This window comes from Panthera onca, chromosome C2 (assembly GCF_046562875.1).
Source record: "Panthera onca isolate mPanOnc1 chromosome C2, mPanOnc1 haplotype 2, whole genome shotgun sequence".
In the NCBI taxonomy this organism is placed as follows: Eukaryota; Metazoa; Chordata; class Mammalia; order Carnivora; family Felidae; genus Panthera; species Panthera onca.
Genome location: NC_138347.1, coordinates 128,681,424 through 128,703,588, shown reverse-complemented (window position 1 = coordinate 128,703,588; position 22,165 = coordinate 128,681,424). Strand labels below are relative to the sequence as shown.

Genomic DNA, 22,165 nt, shown 5'->3' with positions numbered 1-22,165 from the left:
CTCAAGGAAGTAAGAGGGAAGGGAAATGAGCTTGTGAGTGGAGCTAGGGAGAGGTGGCAAAGGGACTGGGTAGCAAGTTTAAGAAGGCTGACCTCTGGCCAGAACAGCAGCCTGGAGGAACAAGGAGTATGAGAGCACAGAAGCCTGCCGTTTGCTGGCCCCCTTTCTGAGGGACTATCTACATATGTGAGGCATTCACAGGGCGGTTCTCTTCTCCCTCTGAAATCCTTAGGATATTAATTTTTAAACTGCAGTTTCTGGGGTCAGAGAACTGTAAATTTTCTCTACTTTGCCATGTATCGATCTACATGGAATCTCACTTTCCAGTGATCCTTGAAGAAACAGATCCATTCTAAAGCTAACACTCATAAACTAGTGGAACAAAGAAAATGTGAACAGCAGTTGTTTATCAGAAAAAAGAGGGAGCCAAAATATTTCAGAAAAGAAGCTAGAGAAAATATAAATATTTGAATAAGCTAAAAAATAAACATTTTTGGTAATCTTCCCTTACTTGGAAACAAACGGCAATTGCCAATAGGCAGCTGATGAGTAAAGCCATTTCTTTCTGGAACACAGTACAGATTTAAAGTGAATACATTTGCCTACAGCTGGATAGCCTTTTAATTTCTCTGAATTGACCAGAAGTGCTCCTTTTTCATAGAAATCCCACTCTGCAGGGGATACTGCTGGCTCTCCCTTGGGCTGCTGCAGGAACTCTGGACAAGTTCCCTACAAAACCTCCTGACAATGATGAAGAATTCCTGAAACCTGAGAAGAGATACAGAGTGGATGTGAGTTGGAGGAATATTCTGCTACATTTTGGTATATTTTTGCCTTCCAACTCTCTAAAATACCTACAGACACTTAATAGATGCAATGGAATGCTTTTTTTCCCCTAGATATCAGAGAATGTTCCAGAATACAGAAGAACCTAATTATTTGTTAAAACCACCTAGTAATCTTTGCATTCTTTTTTGATGACCACGTGGCCTTGTGAAAGAGAAGAAATTACCAGTGTTTTTATCCCACCTGGAATTGCAATTAACCAATGGTATTTAACAACCACTCACTAAAGCAATCTGACACAGATGTCAAGAATAAGATAAGCTTTAGCCTCTGAGAAGACCATAGTCTGTTTTGCAAGACAAAAGCCAAGTAAACACTGAAGAACAACACTATTAGCAAAAGCTCTGATGTGTGAAAACTAACGTTAAAGTATCTATGGTGTGAACGGACATATCAAGGAGAACCTTGAGATTTTTGGAAGTGAATATTTTACCTCCTGGCTCATCTTAAAAAGCAAGAACTGAGAAATTCTGATAAAGGGTTAGAGTGTAGGATCCACAGCCTTCCTCCAGAAAGTTCACGATCGCATCTCAGAGCCAACAAGATTAGGTGAAGAACCCTCTGTATCTCCCCAGGTGAAGAAGTCATGTCTCTCTTGCTCCCTTGTATGACTTTCCCACTTGAAGTCATCTCTACTTCCTGTGTCTTCTGCTTCCAATACTACCTTAAGCAAGTCTCCTTCCAAATCTAGGTCTTATTTTTTTTTTCATAGTAAGTGATCAATAAACCAAAGTGCAACCATTTAATGTATTTTTTTAGTGATTTGAAGGAAAAAAGTTCAAGTCTATATGCAGGGACAGAGAACCTTTATCAGAATATGTTGTTCAGTGCTCTGCAAACTGCAGAAAGTACGCAGTGTATAACTTGTTAAAAAAAAAAAATATATATATATATATATACATATTCACACACACACATACATATACACTTGTGCTTATCCATGCACAGACTATCCTTAGAATAGAAGACAGGAATCAGGTAACAGTGGTTGCCAATGGAAGGGAAACTCAGTGGCTGGATTGTTTGGGGATGGTACTAGGAAGGTGTAGAGGACTTAATTTTCACTGTTTACCCCTTCCCTTATGCCTTTTGAATTCTGTACCATATACATAAATTGAATACTCAAAAGACCAAATTTTAAAATAAGCAAAGTTAAATTAATTACCAAAGAGATTATAACCTAAAACTGGAATTAGGAGTTGCATTGGTGGCCAAAGCCTGAAACTGAATACAAATATATTCCTTAGTTTTTTATTATAAAACGTTATAAGATAGAAGATGATTACTTTCCCCTAAATTCTAAACCCTGTTACACATGAACTTGTGAAATTAGTTTTGCTATATATTCAATCTTTGAATTTCATCTATTCCTCCAAATTTACAACTTTATTCACAGTGAAATATGTGAAAAGTCCCAGATGGACAACTAGTGTCAAGTATACCCAGCTATGTTTCACACTTCTAGAAACAGGAAATTCACCACTCCGAAAGCAGTACATTCCAACTTTAAAAAGCTCTAAGTGCTCAGAAGATCCCCATTTGTTGAGCTGTGCCCTGTGGCTTCTATCTATGCATCTCTTCTGTAGTCAGTAAAAGAGGACCTGTAACCAAGCGTAAGTACCAAGTGCTATACACGGAACACAGAGAAAGACGAAAAGGAGTTCCTCACTTTGAAGTGTTTTGCATCTAGGAGGGAGACAGAAAAGAAAATCAACTACCACAACACTGTTAGATTATGCTAAGGGTTATGAGGGAGGAAAGAGAAAGGTGCCGTGGGTACAGAAAGCACCTGACACGGTTGAAGGAAAGGTGACACCAGTTCTGAGATTTATGAGACGAACAGGAGTTAGTGAGGTAAATAAAGAATGGAGAAAGGGAATTTCTTGCGATATAAACAGCAGCAACGTAACAGAGTCCAGGCCATTCAAAAAATTGCCAAACAAAATGGCACTAAATAACTAGCTGGAGAGGAAGGAGAAAAGAAAGGCAGGGACAAGATCATAAAGGCTTCCTAAAAAATCAGAACTTTATTCTGGTGGCAACTGGGAGCCCTAGAGTTGCTTCTGAGGGTGGGAGTAGGGGGTGAGGGTGGGGCAGGAGTGCAGCAACAAGTCAGTCCAGAGGCAAGGAAACTAGTCAGAAAACTATTTCCCATCTAGTTAAGAAACAAAAAAGGCCCAAACTACAGATGAGGCATTAAGTCCAGAGAGAGGTAGGAGATGAATTTAAGGTATAATTAATTATGAAAGACAATCAACTGGACCTGGCAGGTGCAGGAGAAGAAGTACTGGACCCCTTCTAGGCTTCTGTCCTAGATGTGTAAATAGGTGGCAATGCCCTCCAACAAGTCAGGGAACTTCTGCCCTCCCAGGAATATCATATCAGCAACAGTAGCCCAAATGTGCACTAATGATGGTATTTAAAACCTGCCACAGAAGTAGTTTAGAATTTATGAGTGAAGAATATGGAAGTACCATAAGAGCTATGCCAAGGCTCCTCCTGACCCAACATGTGCCCAGGCCAGTACTGTTTCAAATATATATATTCATCTGAACCCATACCTCTATCTACTCTCTTCCACTCCAACTTCCTTCTGCGACAGGCTTTAAAAGTCCTCAGACATCCACTATTAGCAATGTCAGATCCCTGAAACTCACTCCAGATAAAAAACATCTAATGTATGTGTATTTTTTAAAAAGAATGATTAAGAGAGTTTAATTCTCTTCACTTCTAACTGCCACATGGCACACTGCCAATTTTTATTTACAAGTCACTAACCATATACTTGCCCAGGTTAGATCATTATTTTTTCCTAAGTAGGCCCAGGAATAATCATACCCTATTCAACGGCAGTGGAGTACTAGAATAGATTCTCTACTATTTCATTCGATTTTTCGCTACTTTAAAATATATGTATTATTTGCTTTTATATTTACCAACATTAAAGGTAGGAAAAGTAACAAAGGATTTATTATCAATTTTTTGGAGAATATAAAAAGATTCTCTGCCTAAAAGATGTTCACAGAAACACTGGATCTCAGAGTTGCAAGGGAACTTAAAATTCAAGACCCACTGCTCCACAAATCCTTGAATTCCCTCTACAACACTCCCACGAAATAGTTACCCAGTATAGATCTGACCTCTTCCAGTGAGAGGAAACTTACTACTCATCAATAGCAATGGCTAAAAAGTGAAACCTAGTTCTAAACACAGATGCAAATACTAGTAGTTTAAAGGGTGATGAGGAATGGAATTTTTTAAATATAATTTCACAAAATCTCCCCACAATTACTTACTCATCCCAAAGGAGAACACTTTGGTAGAGAAACCTAGTGAACTGAGTGATCAGAGATCACCAGTAATAGGACAAGATGACATCATGTGTCTGTGAAGGACAGCATTTTTGTGGTGTTACTAGCAAAGACACGTTCCTGAATCTAATCATGAGGAAACCTCAGACAACTCAAATTGAAGGACATTCTACAAAATACTTGGCCTATTTATTTCAAAATCATCAAGGTCAAAGCACACAAAGAAAGGCCAAAGAAATGTTCCAGGTTAATAGAGGATTAAAGGTACCTTAATCAACTGCATGGATGATCCTGAATCAGGTGAAAAAAAGAGCTATAAAGAACATCATCATGATAATTGGTGAAATGTGAGTACTACAGATTAGATACTGGATAACAGTATTATATCCACATTTAGTTTCCTGATTTTGATCATTGTACTTAGGCTTTATAAAGAATGCCTTTATTCTCAGGCTCTTGGGTGGCTCAGTTGGTTGAGTGTCCAACTTCAGCTCAGGTCGTGCTCTCATGGATTATGAGTTCAAGCCCTGCATCAGGCTCTCTGCCGTCAGTGCAGAACCTGCTTCAGTTCCTCTGTCCCCCTCTCTCTCTCTGCACCTTACCCACTCTTTACAAAAAAAAAAAAAAAAAAAGAATGCCCTTATTCTTAGAAAATATACATTGATGTATTCAAGGCTAAATGGGCAGGATGCTTGCAATTCACTTTCATATAGTTCAAGAAGAAAGGGTGTGTGCATGAGAGTGGAAGGAAAGAAACAATGAATGATAAAGTAAGCAAACCAGTAATAATCAGTGAATGTGGGTAAAGGATATATGAGAATTATTTGTACTGTTCTTATAATTTTCCTTTATGTTTGAAATCATATCATAATTAAAAGTTACCCCCACCTCTAAATAATAAGGTCACATAATGTTATGTAAGAATACTGGAAAATGTGTTAGTCCAGTTTCCTTGAAGAGTCCAGATGCTTACTCCTTGAAAATGACACAGATCATATTAAAATATCTCAGGGTGGGGCACCTGGGTGGCTCAGCTGGTTAGGTGTCCAACTTCAGCTCAGGTCATGATCCCACAGTTCATGAGTTTGAGTCCTGTGTCGGGTTCTGTGCTGACAGAAGTCTGCTTTGGATTCTGTGTCTCCCTGCTTTGGACTCCATGTCTCCCTCTTTCTCTGCCCCTTCCCCACTTGTGCTCTGTCTCTCTCTCTCTCTCTTTCAAAAATAAATAAACATTAAAAAAATTTTAATGTCTCAGGTGAACCTTTTCTGAATTATCTGTACCATTTATTTTGGCAGTTCAGCATATCCAGGTTACCATTTACTACATGTTCTTAATTGTTTCGCATGACTTCTCTCTCTTGACCTGTTTTTGCAGTTTTCACCCTAAAGAGACCTATCTACTGCTAAAAAAGCAGCCCATGTTTGGATACCCCAAGGCAACAGTGTTGGACAGTTGAGGTGCTCCAACAAGGCACATATGTTTTACCCAGAATCCAAGCTAAGTCAACTTTAATCACATTACTGCAGTTTATATTTTAATGCCTGTATGTATATGTGTATATAATGTTTCTGTAACATGCTTGAGTATATATACAGCTGATCCTTGAACAATATGTGTTTGAACTGCACAAGCCCACTTATGTGGATTTTTTTTTTTTTTTTTAGGAGAGCACAAGTAGGGGAGAGGGGCAGAGAGAGAGACAGAATCCCCAAGCAGGCTCCACACTCAGCATGGAGCCCAATGTAGGGCTTAATCCCATGACTCGGGGATCATGACCTGAGACAAAATCAAGAGTGGGATATTCAAATGAATGAGCCACCCAGGCGTCCCACACAGATTTTTTTTTTATAGTATAGTACTATAAATGGATTTTCTCTTCCTTATGATTATTTTTAACATTTTCTTTCTCTAGCTTACTTTTTGTAAGAATTACAGTATATAATATCTATAACATATGGGGCACCTGGATGGCTCAGTCAGTTAAGCAACCAATTTCGGCTCAGGTCATGATCTTGTGGTCTGTGGGTTCAAGCCCCACATCAGGCTCTATGCTGGCAGCTCAGACCCTGGAGCCTGTTTCATATTCTCTCTCTCTCTCTCTCTCTCTCTCTCTCTCTCTCTCTCTGCCCCTCCCCCACTCATGCTATGTCTCTCTCAAAAATAAACATTTAAAAAAATTTTTTTAAATATCTATAACATTCAAAATATGTGACCATTAGTAGTTAAGTTTTGAAGCAATCAAAAGTTCTATGTGGATTTTCAACTGCAGGGGGAGCACATCAGTACCCTGTAACCCCCACGTTATTCAAGGGTCAACTGTAATAATAATAGGAATATATGGATAGTTATATAATCATTTTTACTCACTGATTAGCAAACAACTATACTTAAAATATTTAGTGTTAAGGAGTGAACTGAAGAAATAAATAAACACCCCTATTCATTTGGTAACGAACATTGGTTCATTGGTACCATCTTGGGAGAGGGAAGGAGAAATAATTTGGCAATGTTAATCAAAACTTTAAACACTCTGACCCTGCCATTTCACTACTTGGTGATAATTTACTATTCAAAAATTATGCCACAAGTGCACAAAATTTTTTGAACAAAGATGTTCTCAATGTATGCATGCACACACACACACACACACATATATATACACCCAAGTACACATTCACACACTTATTTTTTCTATGTTTCTATATTCAACAATAACAAAGGTAGAAACAGTAACAAAAGATGAACTACCAATTGTTTTCACTATCTCTGTACTATGGATTTTGCCTGACAGATGAAGGGAAGGAAACTATCTCTAACACAGAAAGTAAGCATTGTTTGAAACAGTGAAATGCTATTAAAAATACACGTGTCAATGAGGCACTTAAGAAATAATCATAGGGGCGCCTGGGTGGCTCAGTCGGTTGGGCGTCCGACTTCAGCTCAGGTCATGATCTTGCAGTCCGTGAGTTCGAGCCCCGCGTCGGGCTCTGTGCTGAGAGCTCAGAGCCTGGAGCCTGTTTCAGATTCTGTGTCTCCCTCTCTCTCTGACCCTCCCCCGTTCATGTTCTGTCTCTCTCTGTCTCAAAAATAAATAAACGTTAAAAAAAAAATTTTTTTTTTAAAAAAAAAGAAATAATCATACATTCAGGTGCCTGGGTGGCTCAGTTGGTTAAACATCTGACTCTTGATTTCAGCTCAGGTCATGATCTCACAGTCATGAAATCGAGTCCCACATCAGGCTCTGTGCTGAGTGTGGAGCCTGCTTAAGATTCTCACTGTCTCAGGACCACCATGAGATACTACTTCATGCCCACTATGATGGATATAATCAAAAACCCAGAAAATAACAAGTGTTGGTGAGGATGTAGAGAAATTGGAACCCTTGTACTTTGATGATGAGAATGTAAAATAGTGCAGCCATTTTGGAAGAAATGGCAGTTTCTTAAGAAATTAAACACAATTTTACTACACAACCCAGCAATTTCCAACCTTGGTAAATACCCAAGAGAAATGAAAACATAAGCCTACACAAAGACTTGTATACAAATGATCACAGCAGCATCATTCATAACTAGTCAAAAAGTAGACCCCCCCCCCAAAAAAAAACAGTAGAACAACCCAGATGTTCCTCAACTGGTGAATGGATAAACAAATTATGGTCTATCCATTAAAAAGAAATACTACTCGGGGCACCTGGGTGGCTCAGTCGGTTGAGCGTCCGACTTCGGCTCAGGAAATGATCTCGTGATCTGTGGGTTCGAGCCCCACGTCAGGCTCTGTGCTGACAGCTCAGGGCCTGGAGCCTGCTTCGGATTCTGTGTCTCCCTCTCTCTCTCTGCCCCTCCCCCGCTCATGCTCTGTCTCTGTCAAAAATAAGCATTAAAAAAATTTTTTTTAAAGAAATACTACTCAGTAATAAAAAGGAATGAAGTATTGATATCATGCTATAACGTGGACAAATTTTAGAAACATTTGCTAAGTGAAAGAAAACAGTCACAAAAGACCACACTTTCTATGACTCCAGTTATATGAAATGTCCAGAACAGGCAAATGCATAAGGACAGAGGTAGATGAGTAGTTGCCTGTGGTTGGGGGTAGGACTGAAGAGTGACTGCTAACAGGCACAAGGGACCCTATTGGAGTGATGGAAATGTTCAAAAATTGGATTGTGGTGATGGCTGCACAACTCTGGAAAACTCTGCACAAACTCAAAAAAATCACTGGACTATGTACTCAAAATGAGTGAATTTTATTGTACGTAAATCACACCTCAGTAAAGCTGTTAAAAGTAACTAGAATCTGACCATATTATGTTCTTTGCCACTATATCCAGTGTATAGATAATTGTCAAAGTTGTCTTTTACCTTTTCCTTTTTTGTACGTTGTTTTCCATTTTAGTGTTGAACAGCATTGTCACCAGAAATAAATAAGGAAAAGGAGATGAAAAATTTTTAAAATTTAAAAATATTCTCACTCAAAAATAAAAATAAACTAAAAAGAAATAATCATGCATCCATACAATATCATATTATAATAAGCCGTTATACAGAATGAGTTAAATCTGTAAGTAGTGAAATGGAAAGATGCCAAAAGACAGTATTAGGTAAGGGGGAAAATACTGTACAACATAGGTGTCATAAATCCCCTTTTTGTTTAAAAAGGTAAAAAAAAAAAGTGAGTTTGGCAGTGTGGGGGTGGCTCAGTGGGTTAAGCATCTGACTCTTGATTGGGCTCAGGTCATGATCTCACGGTTCATGGATTCGAACGCTACACTGGGTTCTGCACTGACAGCATGAGCCTGCTTAGGATTCTTTGTCTCCCTCTCTGTCTGCCCTTCCCCTGCTCACGTTCTCTTTCTCTCTCTCTTTCTCATTCTCTCTCTCAAAAATAAATAAACATTTTTAAAAAATGAGCTTGAAGTATACAAAACTATAAACAACAATAATTTCTGGGTATAGATCTACAAAGTCTTGATAGTTTTTTAAATAATTCTATTAATACTTGGTTTTCCTAGTACTCATTATTGTTTTCTAAGTAGATAAAAAGATCTATATTAAAGTCACCAAATTTAAATGACTTGCAACAAATATCAGGACAAATATCACTTTGTAATACTTAAAAAAAAAAACTCTGCTAGAGATTTTAGTAGCAAAACTATTTTTATTTCCCAAATAAAATCCTACTCAGTTCATATATAATGCTAATAAAGGAAATTAAAGTTGGTTGGAGGAGGTGGGCTCTTCCCTCAGCTTCCCACTTTTGACGTATGAAAAACCTTTTCATGTTCGTGGAGCTCAGTCAGTCAGAGAAAATGTGAAGAATTCAGCTACAAGTAAGCCAGGCAAGAGGTTCATTACAGTTAAAGGAGCTTGGCCACAGCACACGTGGGTGCCTGCATCTGCTGTACCCTACTTTTACCATTTCTCCATAAATGGCAGAACTATATCCATCACATCAAACACGCCTAAAACAACTTCCCCATCCTCCATTCCTATTGTTTCACAATAACAGCACAGTCAAGGGGAGCCTGGGTGGCTCAGTCGGTTAAGCAACTGACTTTGGCTCAGGTCATGATCTCACAGTTCATGGGTTCAAGCCCCACATCAGTCTCTGTGCTGACAGCTCAGAGCCTGAGCCTGCTTCAGATTCTGTGTCTCCCTCTCTGTTCCTCCCCTGCTTGTTCTCTGTCTCTGTCTCTCAAAAACAAATAAACACTTAAAAAAATTAAAAAATAAAAAGATAACAGAACATCAGCAAGTTCAACTGTTCCCTCTTCACATTAGATCTGCATCCCTGCTTGAAAAGCCTGAAAGGACATAAATGTTCTGTCATAAGCCTGACATAAATGGTGGCTACCTTCATTTTATAGGACTTGAGAAAGTCTAAAGGAATAGGCTAAAGACTTAAAATATAAATCTGAAAAGACTCAGTACTGCTACAGCCCACCACCTACTAGCCCTTTTGTATAGATGGCAGTCCATCCCTCAGATATAGGCCTTGCATTGGCATCTGGGCCCGAGTGGTCCTGTCTTGACATCTTTGGTTGACTACTCTCTTACCTTGGACTTTGCATGCCAAGTGAAGTGCAGGAAATTTGTCTCACTGGGTACTAACAGGTTAAAGGATAAGGCGTAGTGACTAATAAGGTCATTTCTCACATAATAAAGTTCTGCATCAAGACCTAGAAAAAAAAACAGAGAAAAAAGAATTAAACACCTAAAATTACAGTCAAAATCATTAACCATTAGGATTTCAAATACTAATAAGAATGAAAATAATATGGATATACAAGTGTATATCATGAATGTCTCTCACATATGCTGTCTAATGAAGCAGGTAGGACAATGAGTTTCATCATCATCAATAAAGATAAAGATGGGACTAAAAACAATTAGGTAGCTATCCAGCTAAACACAGGTGTGTTAGATCCAGAACTCCGGAAGCGAGGACCAATGTGACACTCCTTTTGGACCCGATCCTTCTCAGAGTAATGCCTACACACAAGAGCTTCTTCTCTCCGCAAAACTGATGTGGATTTAGGAAAAGAGATTCAAAATGGAAAAGAGAAAGGTACGTAGGTGAAAACATTAGTTTGAGCCAAAGCCTCAAGACCCCAGCCAGAGATGGCCTCCACTTCCTCATCCGCACAACGTCCTGGCCGCTCTGACAGCATTTACCATCATACACTCACATTAGCTGCCACATCAACACATGTCCTCTCCCATACCTAGACTACAAGGTGAACACCGTATTTCTCCTCCTATTCTCAGAACAGTTCTCTGAACAAAGCAGATGCTCAGTAAATACTTGTTAAACAAGTTAGTTCTGCAGATAAAGCAGAAATAACCAAGATGCCTGAGAAATGCTGGAGAAGCAACTCCCAAATCTCACTCACTCCCATATTACCTTTTCCATCAGGGCCACATCTAACCTCCCAACATATACCACATTCTCCAATTAGCATTTTTCTTTGAAATTGATTCAATTTTTTAAAACAAAAATTTTAAAGGAAAATTTAATCACTATCTTGAATGGAAAATTAGTAATTATTGTGAAAAAATACAAGGTAACAAAAAGAAATCACTGAAAAGGAAAACAAAACGGTATTACTAAATTCTAGCTAAATACTGGTGCCTAACGAGGCAGTGAGTGAGCTTAAGTCCAGTTCACTATTTACAAAAAAGTAAGGAGGGAGGTTATCAGCAAGTGTTTGACAAAAGTAAAGAATCAAACAGATGCTTTCTCTCATGATAACCCAAAAGAACTGAATGAATAAAAGCAGGGTAACTCAATTGATTTATGGTTATTTAAATTTCATCTAGGTGTCCCTCTAGTACTGCATGACATATATATTCCATATGCTAGAAGGAAAGGGTACAGGAGAGACCAATCAAAATGTAAATCTCATTTTTACTAAGTCTATACTGTGGGCCTAAAACCTTGATGCAGAGGTCAATATGGAGATCTCCACACCTTCTATGATATAGATACAGAAACCAATAACTCTGCTACAGGTATGTCTCCTGTAAAATTAGTTTTCTCATTTCTGAACTGAATCTAAAACAATCATTAATCCAGAAATGAGATTTGAAGCTTACATAGGGGAAAGGAGCACTGTCTGGGTAACACTGCTTTATTCAGTTATTCTGTAGAGATACCAAATGCAATGGGACAAAATTAGAGGTTTTCTGCAAAAGACCCTCACTGCTGGCAGGACAGGAACTGCCAGCAAACACTGGGAGGAGGAACTGGTGGTATTAGAGAAGGGGAAAAAGGAAGGTAAGAAGGTGAGAGAAAGGTTAAGGGGAAAATGCAACAAGAAAGCTGGGTACAAAGAAAACATCAGCAATCACAATAATTGTAAACGGCTTAAATGTGCTTGTTGTTTTTTGTTTTTTGTTTTTTAAAAAGGGGGGGATCGAGCCCCGTGTCGGGTTCTGTGCTAACAGCTCAGGGTCTGGAGCCTGCTTCGGATTCTGTGTCTCGCTCCTTCTCTGCTCCTCCCCTGTTCACACTCTGTCTCTCTCTCAAAAATAAATAAAGATTAAAAAAAAAATTTTTTTTTAAAGTCTATGTCTTATTCTAGTCTAGACTGATGCTGTTTACAAGAGGCACACCTGGAACGAAACTTTTAAAAATTAGAAAAACAGGGCACCTGGGTGGCTCAGTCAGTTAAGCATCCAACTTCAGCTCAGGTCATGATCTCAGGGTCTATGAGTTTGAGACCCACGTCCGACTCTGTGCTGACAGCTCAGAGCCTGGATGGAGCCTGCTTTGGAATCTGTGTCTCCCTCTCTCTCTGCTCCTTCCCCACTCACACTCTGTCTCTCCCTCTCTCTCAAAAATAAATAAACATTAAAAAAAATTTAGGGGTGCCTGGGTGGCTCAGTCAGTTAAGTGTCTTTGGCTCAGGTCATGATCTTGCAGTTCATGGGTTCGAGTCCTGCATTGGGCTCTGTGCTGCCAGCCCAAAGCCTGGAGCCTGCTTTGGATTCTGTATCTCCCTCTCTCTCTCTGCCCCTCCCCCGCTCTGCCCACATGCACTCTCTCTCTCTCTCTCAAAAATATTTTAAAAAATTGAAAGAAAAACAAAGTAGATGAGCAATATTGACATGAGACAAACTAGAACAAGGTAAAAAGATTTTATATTAGTAAGAAAAATTTCATACTAATAAAAGACATAGGAGCTAAGATAATGTAACTAATAAAAGCTTCAAAGAGCTTTCGGTAAAGCAAAAACGGATAGAAAAACATTAATAACAAAAAGACAAATCTACAATCACAGTTGGAGACTAATATTATTTCAGAAAACAAAAGATCAAAACATAAAAATTTAATGTGGATATTCTGTTAACCAGCTAGACTTCAACAACTAACCTTTTACTGCCCACCTGCATGTACCCACCAACCTTTGTTCCACCCTTTTTAAGCTCTTCTTCCCAGCTTACCTTTCAACTCAGGCAAAGAACCCCATGGGCACAGACAGCATCCCATAATGGAAACCAAAACTACCCCTCAAACAAAAAGGACTGCCCACACAAACCTCTGGTGGCTCCAGACCACCCAATTTGAGCTCAAATCCCAACTCACAACTGCATAGATGCCCCATGGGGTGAGTTACTTTTACTTGATTATAACACTAAAATCTTTGCCCCAGGAAGAGCATAAGCCTCATTAACATACAATGTATGTACAGACATGTTTCCTCAAGGTGCATGCATAACGTTATGCCTACCTCTACATACAATGACAAAGCCCCCTTTCTGAATATTCATCCTAACCCTAAATAATAGCAACCCATTCACCCTTGCATGACCTTATTTGCTGCAAATAGTTTCCTTTGTGTGACAACTCCACCTGGAGTAGTCTCTACCGGTAATTCACCAAGGTGGGAACTCCATGTTAGTTCATTACTTAAACAATGTATTTATGGGACAAGAAACAAGGGAGTTGTAGATGCTGCTTTTAGGCAACAGGCTTGAGCAATGGAAACTTGAGTAAGGCAAAAGGGCCCATAGGGACCACAGGGCTGAATGCAACCAGACTCATTAAGCAACCCACTTCAAAACAGCCATAGGTTCTAACTGACCAATTACAAACAGGCACAGTTCCTACGATTGCCAAAAAAGATAAAATTCCATATGTCCCATACTCCCTCACTCTGCCCTATAACTGTGGCCCCTCACCACCGACTGCCTTGTTGCAGACAGTGTCTCTTTTGCTGTCCTGCCCACCATTCCTTTACAGTAGATCCAATAAATCATATCTCTTCTGTTCTGCCTTGAATGAATTCTTTCACTGCCTGTGCTGCCAGCCTCCATCCAAGTGGGACCCCCCACAGTTGGTAGCTCCCCCATCCAACTGGAGTACCCCAGAGGGGTATTAATCATGAGTTAGACCATACACATTTTAAAAAATGGATTCTAACTAGAAATAATACAGGCTACCTTCTCGATCAAATGTTGTAATAAAGAAATTAACGGGGGTGCCTGAGTGGCTCAGTCAGTTGAGCATCCAACTTCCGCTCCAGTCACGATCTCACACTGTGTGAGTCCTGCGTCAGGCTTTGTGCCGACAGCTCAGAGCCTAAAGACTGCTTCGGATTTGGTGTCTCCCTCTCTCTTTGCCCCTTCCCCCACTCATGCTGTCTCTCTCTCTCCCTCTCCCTCTCTCTCTCTCAAAAATAAACAAATATTAAAAAAAAAAAAAAAAAAGAGGGGCGCCTGGGTGGCTCAGTGGGTTAAGCGTCCGACTTCGACTCAGGTCATGATCTCACAGTTCGTGAGTTCGAGCCCCGTGTCGGGCTCTGTGCTGACAGCTCAGAGCCTGGAGCCTGCTTCACATTCTGTGTCTCCCTCTCTCTCTCTGCCTCTTCCCTGCTCATACTGTGTGTCTCTCTCCCTCAAAAATAAATAAACATTTAAAAAAAAAAAAAAGAAATTAACTATAAGATAAAGATAAAGTCAAAAGATGATTATTTGACCAGATTAATGAAAGTTAAACTCTTTGCAAGATTAAGAAAAAAAAAGAGAAAACACTAATTATGAATATTAAGAATGAAGGGGGTTGGTGACTGAGTGGCTCAGTTGGTTGAGTATCTGACTCTCAGTTTCAGCTCGGGACATGATCTCAAGGTTCTAGAGATCGAGCTCCGTGACAGGCTCTGTGCTGACAGCAGGGAGCCTGCTTGGGATTCTCTCTCCCCCCCCCCCCTCTCTGCCACTCCCCCACTTGTTCAAGCTCTCTCGCAAAATAAATAAACATTAAAAAAAAAAAAAAGAATGAAGAGGGAACATTGCTACAAATCCTACAGATACTAAAAAGAATGTTAGTATGAACAACTTTATGACAATAAATTCAATAACAGATAAAATACAAAAACCCTTGAAAAACACAATTTACCAAAACTGACAAGAATAAGTTAAAAATCCAAATAATAAAAATTTCCCCCAAAGCTCTGGGTCCAGATGAATTCTATCAAATACTTAAGGAAGATATAATATCAATCTTGCATAAACTTTCAGGAAATAGTTAAAAAAAAAAAAAGGTTCCTAACTCACTGTATAAAGCCAGCATCACACTGATATTAAAACCTGACAAAAATATGAGAGGAAAAATACAGACTGATGTACCTCTTGAATAGAGACATAAAGTTCTCCCTAAAACATTAGCAAATGGAATTCAGCAATATACAAAAAGAATAATTACAGCATGATTAAGTGTATATGAGAGGCTAACCTTTAAAAATTACTAATTCATGAGGTGCCTGGGTGGCTCAGTTAAGTGTCTAACTCTTGATTTCAGCTCAGGTCATGATCTCATGGTTTGTGAGACTGAGCCCTGTGTCACCAGCATGGAGCCTGCTTGGGATTCTCTCTCTCCTTTCTCTCTCTGCCCCTCCCCTGCTCATGTGCTCTCTCTCTCTCAAAATTACCAAACATTTTTAAAAATTACTAACTCACTACTTTAATGAAATAGAAGATAATAACACAGATCATCTCAATAGATGCAGAAAAAGCACTTGGCAAAATTCAAAGCCTATTTTTAATGATAAAAACTGTCTACAAAGTAGGAATAGACATAAACTTTCTCAGTCTGGTAAAGAGCATCTATTAAAAACCCTAGGGCTAACATCATTCTCAATAGTGAATTATTAAATTCTTATTTCTAAGATCAGAAAAAAGGCAAGGACAAGACCACAACACATGGTCTACTTCCACCACTTCTTTTCAACCTTGAACTGGAGGTCCTAACCAATATGTGAAGACAAGAAAAAAAGGCTGGAGAGGATGAACTAAAATTCCCAGATGATAGGATTATGTGTTTAAAAAGGACTATGAGCTCTACTAAAATACTACTCAAACCAATTCATGAATTTAGCAAAGTCTCAGAACATAAAACTCCAATATAAAATAATCAATTGTAGGGACGCCTGGGAGGTTCAATCAGTTTAACATCCAACTTTGGCTCATGTCAGGATCTCACGGTTTGTGAATTCAAGCCCCATGTCAGACTCTGTGCTGACAGCTCAGAGCCTGGAACCTGCTTGGGATCTTGTGTCTCCCCTTCCCTCTGCTCCTTCTTTCTCTCTCTTTCTCTCTCTCTCTCTCTCTCTCTCTCTCTCTCTCTCTCTCAGGATTCTGTGTCTCCCTTTCTCTCTGCCCCTTCCCCACTCGTGTGCACGCTCTCTCTCAAAAACAAACATTAAAGGGGCGCCTGGGTGGCTCAGTTGGTTGAGCGTCCGACTTCAGCTCAGGTCATGATCTCACGGTCTGTGAGTTCGAGCCCCACGTCAGGCTCTGTGCTGACAGCTCAGAGCCTGGAGCCTGTTTCAGATTCTGTGTCTCCCTCTTTCTCTGACCCTCCCCAGTTCATGTTCTGTCTCTCTCTGTCTCAAAAATAAATAAACGTTAAGAGAAAAAAAAAATTTTTTTTAAATAAATAAATATTAAAAAAAGGGAAAAAAATTTTAATCATTTGTATTTCTATATATTTGCAACAACTGTAAAACAAAATTTAAAAATCAATACTGTAACATTAAAAAAAATACCAATAAGTAGAAATAAATCTAAGTAAAGATATGCAAGACCTCTACACTAACATCATTCTCAATAGTGAATTATTGAAAATAATAACTAAGAAAAATACAACTAAGAAAAATTAAAGATGACTTGGGGTGCCTGGGTGGCTCAGTTGGTTGAGCGTCCAACTTCGGCTCAGGTCATGATCTCACGGTTCATGGGTTCAAGCCCCGCATCAGGCTCTGTGCTGACAGCTCAGAGCCTGGAGCCTGCTTCAGATTCTGTGTCTCCCTCTCTCTCTGCCCCTCCCCCACTCACGCTGTGTCTCCCTCTGTCTCAAAAATAAACATTAAAAAAAAATTGTTTTTAAGAAAAATTAAAGATGACCTAAATAAGTGGAGAGACACCATTCTCTTAGATAAGCCTCAATATTTTTAAGATGCCAAGTTTCTTTTTTTAAATATTTATTTATTTTTGAGAGAGAGAGAGAGAGAGAGAGAGAGCGCGCGCATGTGCACAAGCAGGGTAGTGGTAGAGAAAGAGTGAGACAGAATCCGAAGCAGGCTCCTCAATGTCAGCATGGAAACCGACATGGGGCTCAACTCACCAACTGTGAGATCATGACCTGAGCCAAAGTAAGATGCTTAACCAAATGAGCCACCCAGGTGCCCCAGATGTCAAGTTTCTCAAACTGATCTACAGATATAAAGTAATCCTAGTCAAAATCCCAACAGATTTTTTTAAGAAACAAATTAATTCTAAAATGAAATTTAAATGCCAAAACAATCTTGAAAAAGAAATAATGCTGCAAGACTCCCTTTATCTGATTTTACAACATGATTAAGAATTATAGTAATCAAGACAGTGTGGTATTGACATAAAGACAGGCATACTAATGGAACAGAACAGAATCCAAAAAAAAACTTTCAAATACAGGGCCAATGGAATTTCAACAAAGGCACCAAGGCAACTGAGTTAAGGTGATGCTAATGCAACTGGATAAAAGTACAGGGGGAAAAGTCTTGACCACTATCTTATATATCAGACAAAAACTGATTTGGGATCAATTATAGACCTAAATGTAAAAGCTAAAACTATAAAGCTTCTCAAAGAAAATATAGGTGAGTATCTTCACAACCTAGCGTAAATAAAGATTTCTTGGAATCGTCACCCAAAACATGAATCAAAAGAGAAAAAAACATATGAACTGGTCATCATCAAAATTAAAAACTTCTGCTCCTCGAAAAACATTGTTAAGAAAATGACATTCAAGTCACAAACTGGGAGAAAATATTCACAACACATCTTTCTAAAAAAAAACAAAAACTTGGGGCACCTGAGTGACTCAGATGGTTGAATGTCGGAATTCAGCTCAGGTCATGATCTCATGGTTCATTAGTTCGAGCCCCCATGTTGGGCTTGCTGTTGTCAGCCTGTTAGCGTGGAGCCCACATCAGATCCTCTGTCCCTCTCTTTCTCTGCCCCTCCCCTGCTCATGTTCTCTCTCTCAGAAAATAAATAAAAACATTTTAAATAAATAAATAAGTAAATAAGTAAAAGACTTGCTTCTAGGATATACAAAGATCTCCTACAAACCAAAATATAGTCCCATTAAATAAACTGGATAAAAGATGTGAACATATATCCTTTAAGAAAATATATGAAAATGGACAATAAGTACATGAAAAGGTGCTACACATCATCAGTCATCAGAGAACTACAAATTAAAACAATGAGATGCCATTTCTAGCTATAAGAATTATGAAATGTTGGCAAGCATGTTGGAGCAACTGCATCTCTCCTACATCGCTGGGAGTATAAAAATGTTAAATTACTTCAGAAAACTGGCAGTTTTGTATAAAGTTAATATACATACTCTATGACCCAGTAATTCTACTCATAGGTAATTACCCGAAAGAAATGAAAACATATGTCCACAAAAAAATTTGTATGTGAATGTGGATAGCACTTTTTTCAGAAGAACCCAAACTGGAAATAACACAAATGTACACCAACATGATGAATAACCAACTGTGGTATATTCATAGGATAGAATACTACTCAGCAATGAAAATAAACTGTTGAGACTTTGTAACAAAAGGGATGAATCTCACAAACTACACAGAAGAAGCTACACAGACTACATACTATATAATTTCATTTATAGAAAATTCTAGAACAGGCGGAACTCATTTATGGTGACAGAAATCAGATCAGTGTGGTTGCCTGGGAAAGGGGGTGGGCGAGAAATTGGTGAACTGATTGCAATGGGGCACCAGGGAACTTCCTAGGGTAATAAAAATATTCTATATCTAATTGGAGTAGTGTTTATACAGCTATATGCATTTTTCAAAACTCAATCAACTGTACATTTAAAATTTGCACATTCATTATATGAAACATTTCCCTAAAATTTTCAAAAGAGGAAGAAAAAAGTCAATAGGTTTTATTTACCTCTCTTTTCTAATCTCAGAAAGCTTGCATACCATAGAATGCCACTAGCACTAACATACAAGTTGTAGAAAAAAATAATTAATCTTAAGTGATCAACAACTTCTGAATTTAAACTTAAAACATCTTTCATAGGGAGGGGCATCTGGGTGGCTCAGTTGGTCGAGCAACCGACTTCGGCTCAAGTCATGGTCTGGTGGTTTGTGGGTTCAAGCCCCGTGTCAGGCTCTCTGCTGCGTACAGCTGGCTTTGGATCCTCTGACCCTCCCCTGCTCATGTGCGTGAGGTTCTCACACTCTCTCTCTCAAAGATAAATAAACATTTGGCACAAAAACAGACACTCAGATCAGTGGAACAGAACAGAGAATCCAGAAATGGACCCACAAACATATGGCCAACTAATCTTTGACAGAGCAGGAAAGAATATCCGATGGCATAAAGACAGTCTCTTTAGCAAGTGGTGCTGGGAAAACTGGACAGCGACATGCAGAAAAACCTGAACCACTTTCTTATACCATACACAAAAATAAACTCAAAATGGATGAAAGACCCAAATGTAAGACAGGAAGCCATCAAAATCCTCGTGGAGAAAGCAGGCAAAAACCTCTTTAACCTTGGCCACAGCAGCATCTTACTCAACGCATCCCTGGAGGCAAGGAAAACAAAAGCCAAAATGAACTATTGGGACCTCATCAAAATAAAAAGCTTCTGCACAGTGAAGGAAACAGCAAAACTAAAAGGCAACCAAGGGAATGGGAGAAGATATCTGCAAACAACATATCAGATAAAGGGTTAGTATCCAAAATCTATAAAGAACTTACCTATCAAACTCAACACCCAAAAAACAAAAAATCCAGTGAGGAAATGAGCAAAAGACATGAATAGACACTTCTCCAAAACAGACACTTCTCCAAAGACCATCCAGATGGCCAACATCACTCATCATCAGGGAAATACAAATCAAAACCACAATGAGAAAACCCTCACATCTGTCAGAATGGCTAACATTAACTCAGGCAACAAGAGATGTTGGCGAGGATGCAGAGAAAGAGGATCTCTTGCACTCCTGGTGGGAATGCAAACTGGTGCAGCCACTCTGGAAAACAGTATGGAGGTTCCTCAAAAAATTAAAAATAGAACTACCCTACGACCCAGCAACTACACTACTAGGTATTTATCCAAGGGATACACGTGTGCTGTTTCGAAGGGACACATGCACCCCAATGTTTATAGCAGCACTATCAACAACAGCCAAAGTAAAGAGTCCAAATGTCCATCGATGGATGAATGGATAAAGATGTGGTAGAAGCGCCTGGGTGGCTCAGTCAGTTAAGCATCCGACTTCAGCTCAGGTCATGATCTCACAGTTTGTGAGTTCGAGCCCTGTGTCTGGCTCTGTGCTGACAGCACGGAGCCTGGAGCCTGCTTCAGATTCTGTGTCTCCCTCTCACTCTGCCCCTCCCCTGCTCATGCTCTGTCTCTCTGTCTCAAAAATAAATAAAACATTAAAAAAAATTATTTTAAAAAGATGTGGTATATATATGTGTGTGTGTGTGTGTGTGTGTATATATATATGTATATATGTGTGTGTGTGTGTGTGTGTGTGTGTGTGTGTGTGTGTGTGTGATGTAATATTAGCAATCAAAAAGAATGAAATCTTGCAACTTGCAACTACGTGGTTGGAACTAGAGGGTATTATGCTAAGTGAAATTAGTCAGAGAAAGACAAATATCATATGACTTCACTCATTCGAGGACTTTAAGATACAAAACAGATAAACATAAAGGAAGGGAAGCAAAAATAATATAAAAACAGGGAGGGGGACAAAACATAAGAGACTCTTAAATATAAAGAAAAAACAGGGTTATTGGAGGGGTTGTGGGTGGGGGTATGGGCTAAATGAGCATTAAGGAATCTATTCCTGAAATCATTGTTATACTATATGCTAACTGACTTGGATGTAAATTAAAAAAATAAATTAAATTTAATAAGATAAATAAACATTAAAAATTTAAAAAGAAATCCTTCATAGGGACATAAAGAACTCTGTTCCTAATAAATAACAGCTATAATGCTATTACTGGTAATAATAACAATAATGTATAAATGCTTACATTTTCTAGGTATAGTTCAAAGTATCAAAAACATCTAGGGGTTCCGTAAATTCAACTCCCTATAAAACCAGATGAAAAAGGGCTATAAAAGAAGAAAAGAAAGAATAAAAAAGCAAACACATCCGAGCCATGCATGCAGTCTTTAATAATTTGTGGTTTTAGTCCTATTAAAAATTCTGAGTTCTTACCTCTCATAAGATGAGACTGAGGGATATAGCCAATTCTCTTTCTAATATCCTAGCGGCATCTGTCCTCTCTCCAAATTGCTCAAGGTCTCTCCAGTTCTACCAATTCAAACTCTAGACAGAAACCAAGGTTCCTAACTAGAAAACGCCCTCTTTGAAAACACGAGAGCAATTTCTCCACAACATTCCAACAAAGGTTGAGCCAAGATTGGCCTCTGCTAACTTTATCAAGGTTCTAAAACCCATTTGGACCTCAATTTATGCTAGCATGATTACCCTGTTCATCCATCCATGACCCTCTCTCTTCAAGGACTCTTCTCTATACCCTAATACCACTGTGACTTCCACCAACCCACTCCCCTTGAAGCATACATAGCTGGCCCTGTAGACCTTGAAGGAACCATTCTCCCACCCTCAGTGGGCACTGCCCTGAATCTCTATAACCACTTCAGATGATTACTTGAAGTATCCTTATCAAAAGTCCTGTTTCCTTTTAGATATATACCATCACATCATAATTTTCCCAGTATCATAATTACCTCATTCATTGAGGACTCTGAAACCAATTTATATAATTTCTATACATCCTTATTCTGTAATTGTTATGGCAGGTTCCCAATGTCCTTGAGACCACTGTTCTCTCAATCTGTCCTTCAATGTTCCTTTTGTTCCTCAACTCCAACAATAACCTTCACATATACCAAAGCAACCCATTTCTATAGGCAGCAGCAATATA

The 22,165-nt window shown here is 38.9% G+C and overlaps 1 protein-coding gene across 3 annotated transcripts in view; it reads right to left on the bottom strand.

Annotated features, from left to right (window-relative positions):
- The window catches only part of RYK (receptor like tyrosine kinase), a 103,229-nt gene that overhangs the window by 57,429 nt on the left and 23,635 nt on the right, over positions 1 to 22,165 (bottom strand). For all 3 annotated transcript variants that reach the window (XM_078432332.2, XM_078432331.2, XM_060638713.3), the window contains exon 2: positions 10,218 to 10,339. In XM_078432332.2, the coding sequence (XP_078288458.1) occupies positions 10,218 to 10,339 (122 nt within the window). The remainder of the gene's footprint in view (positions 1 to 10,217; positions 10,340 to 22,165) is intronic.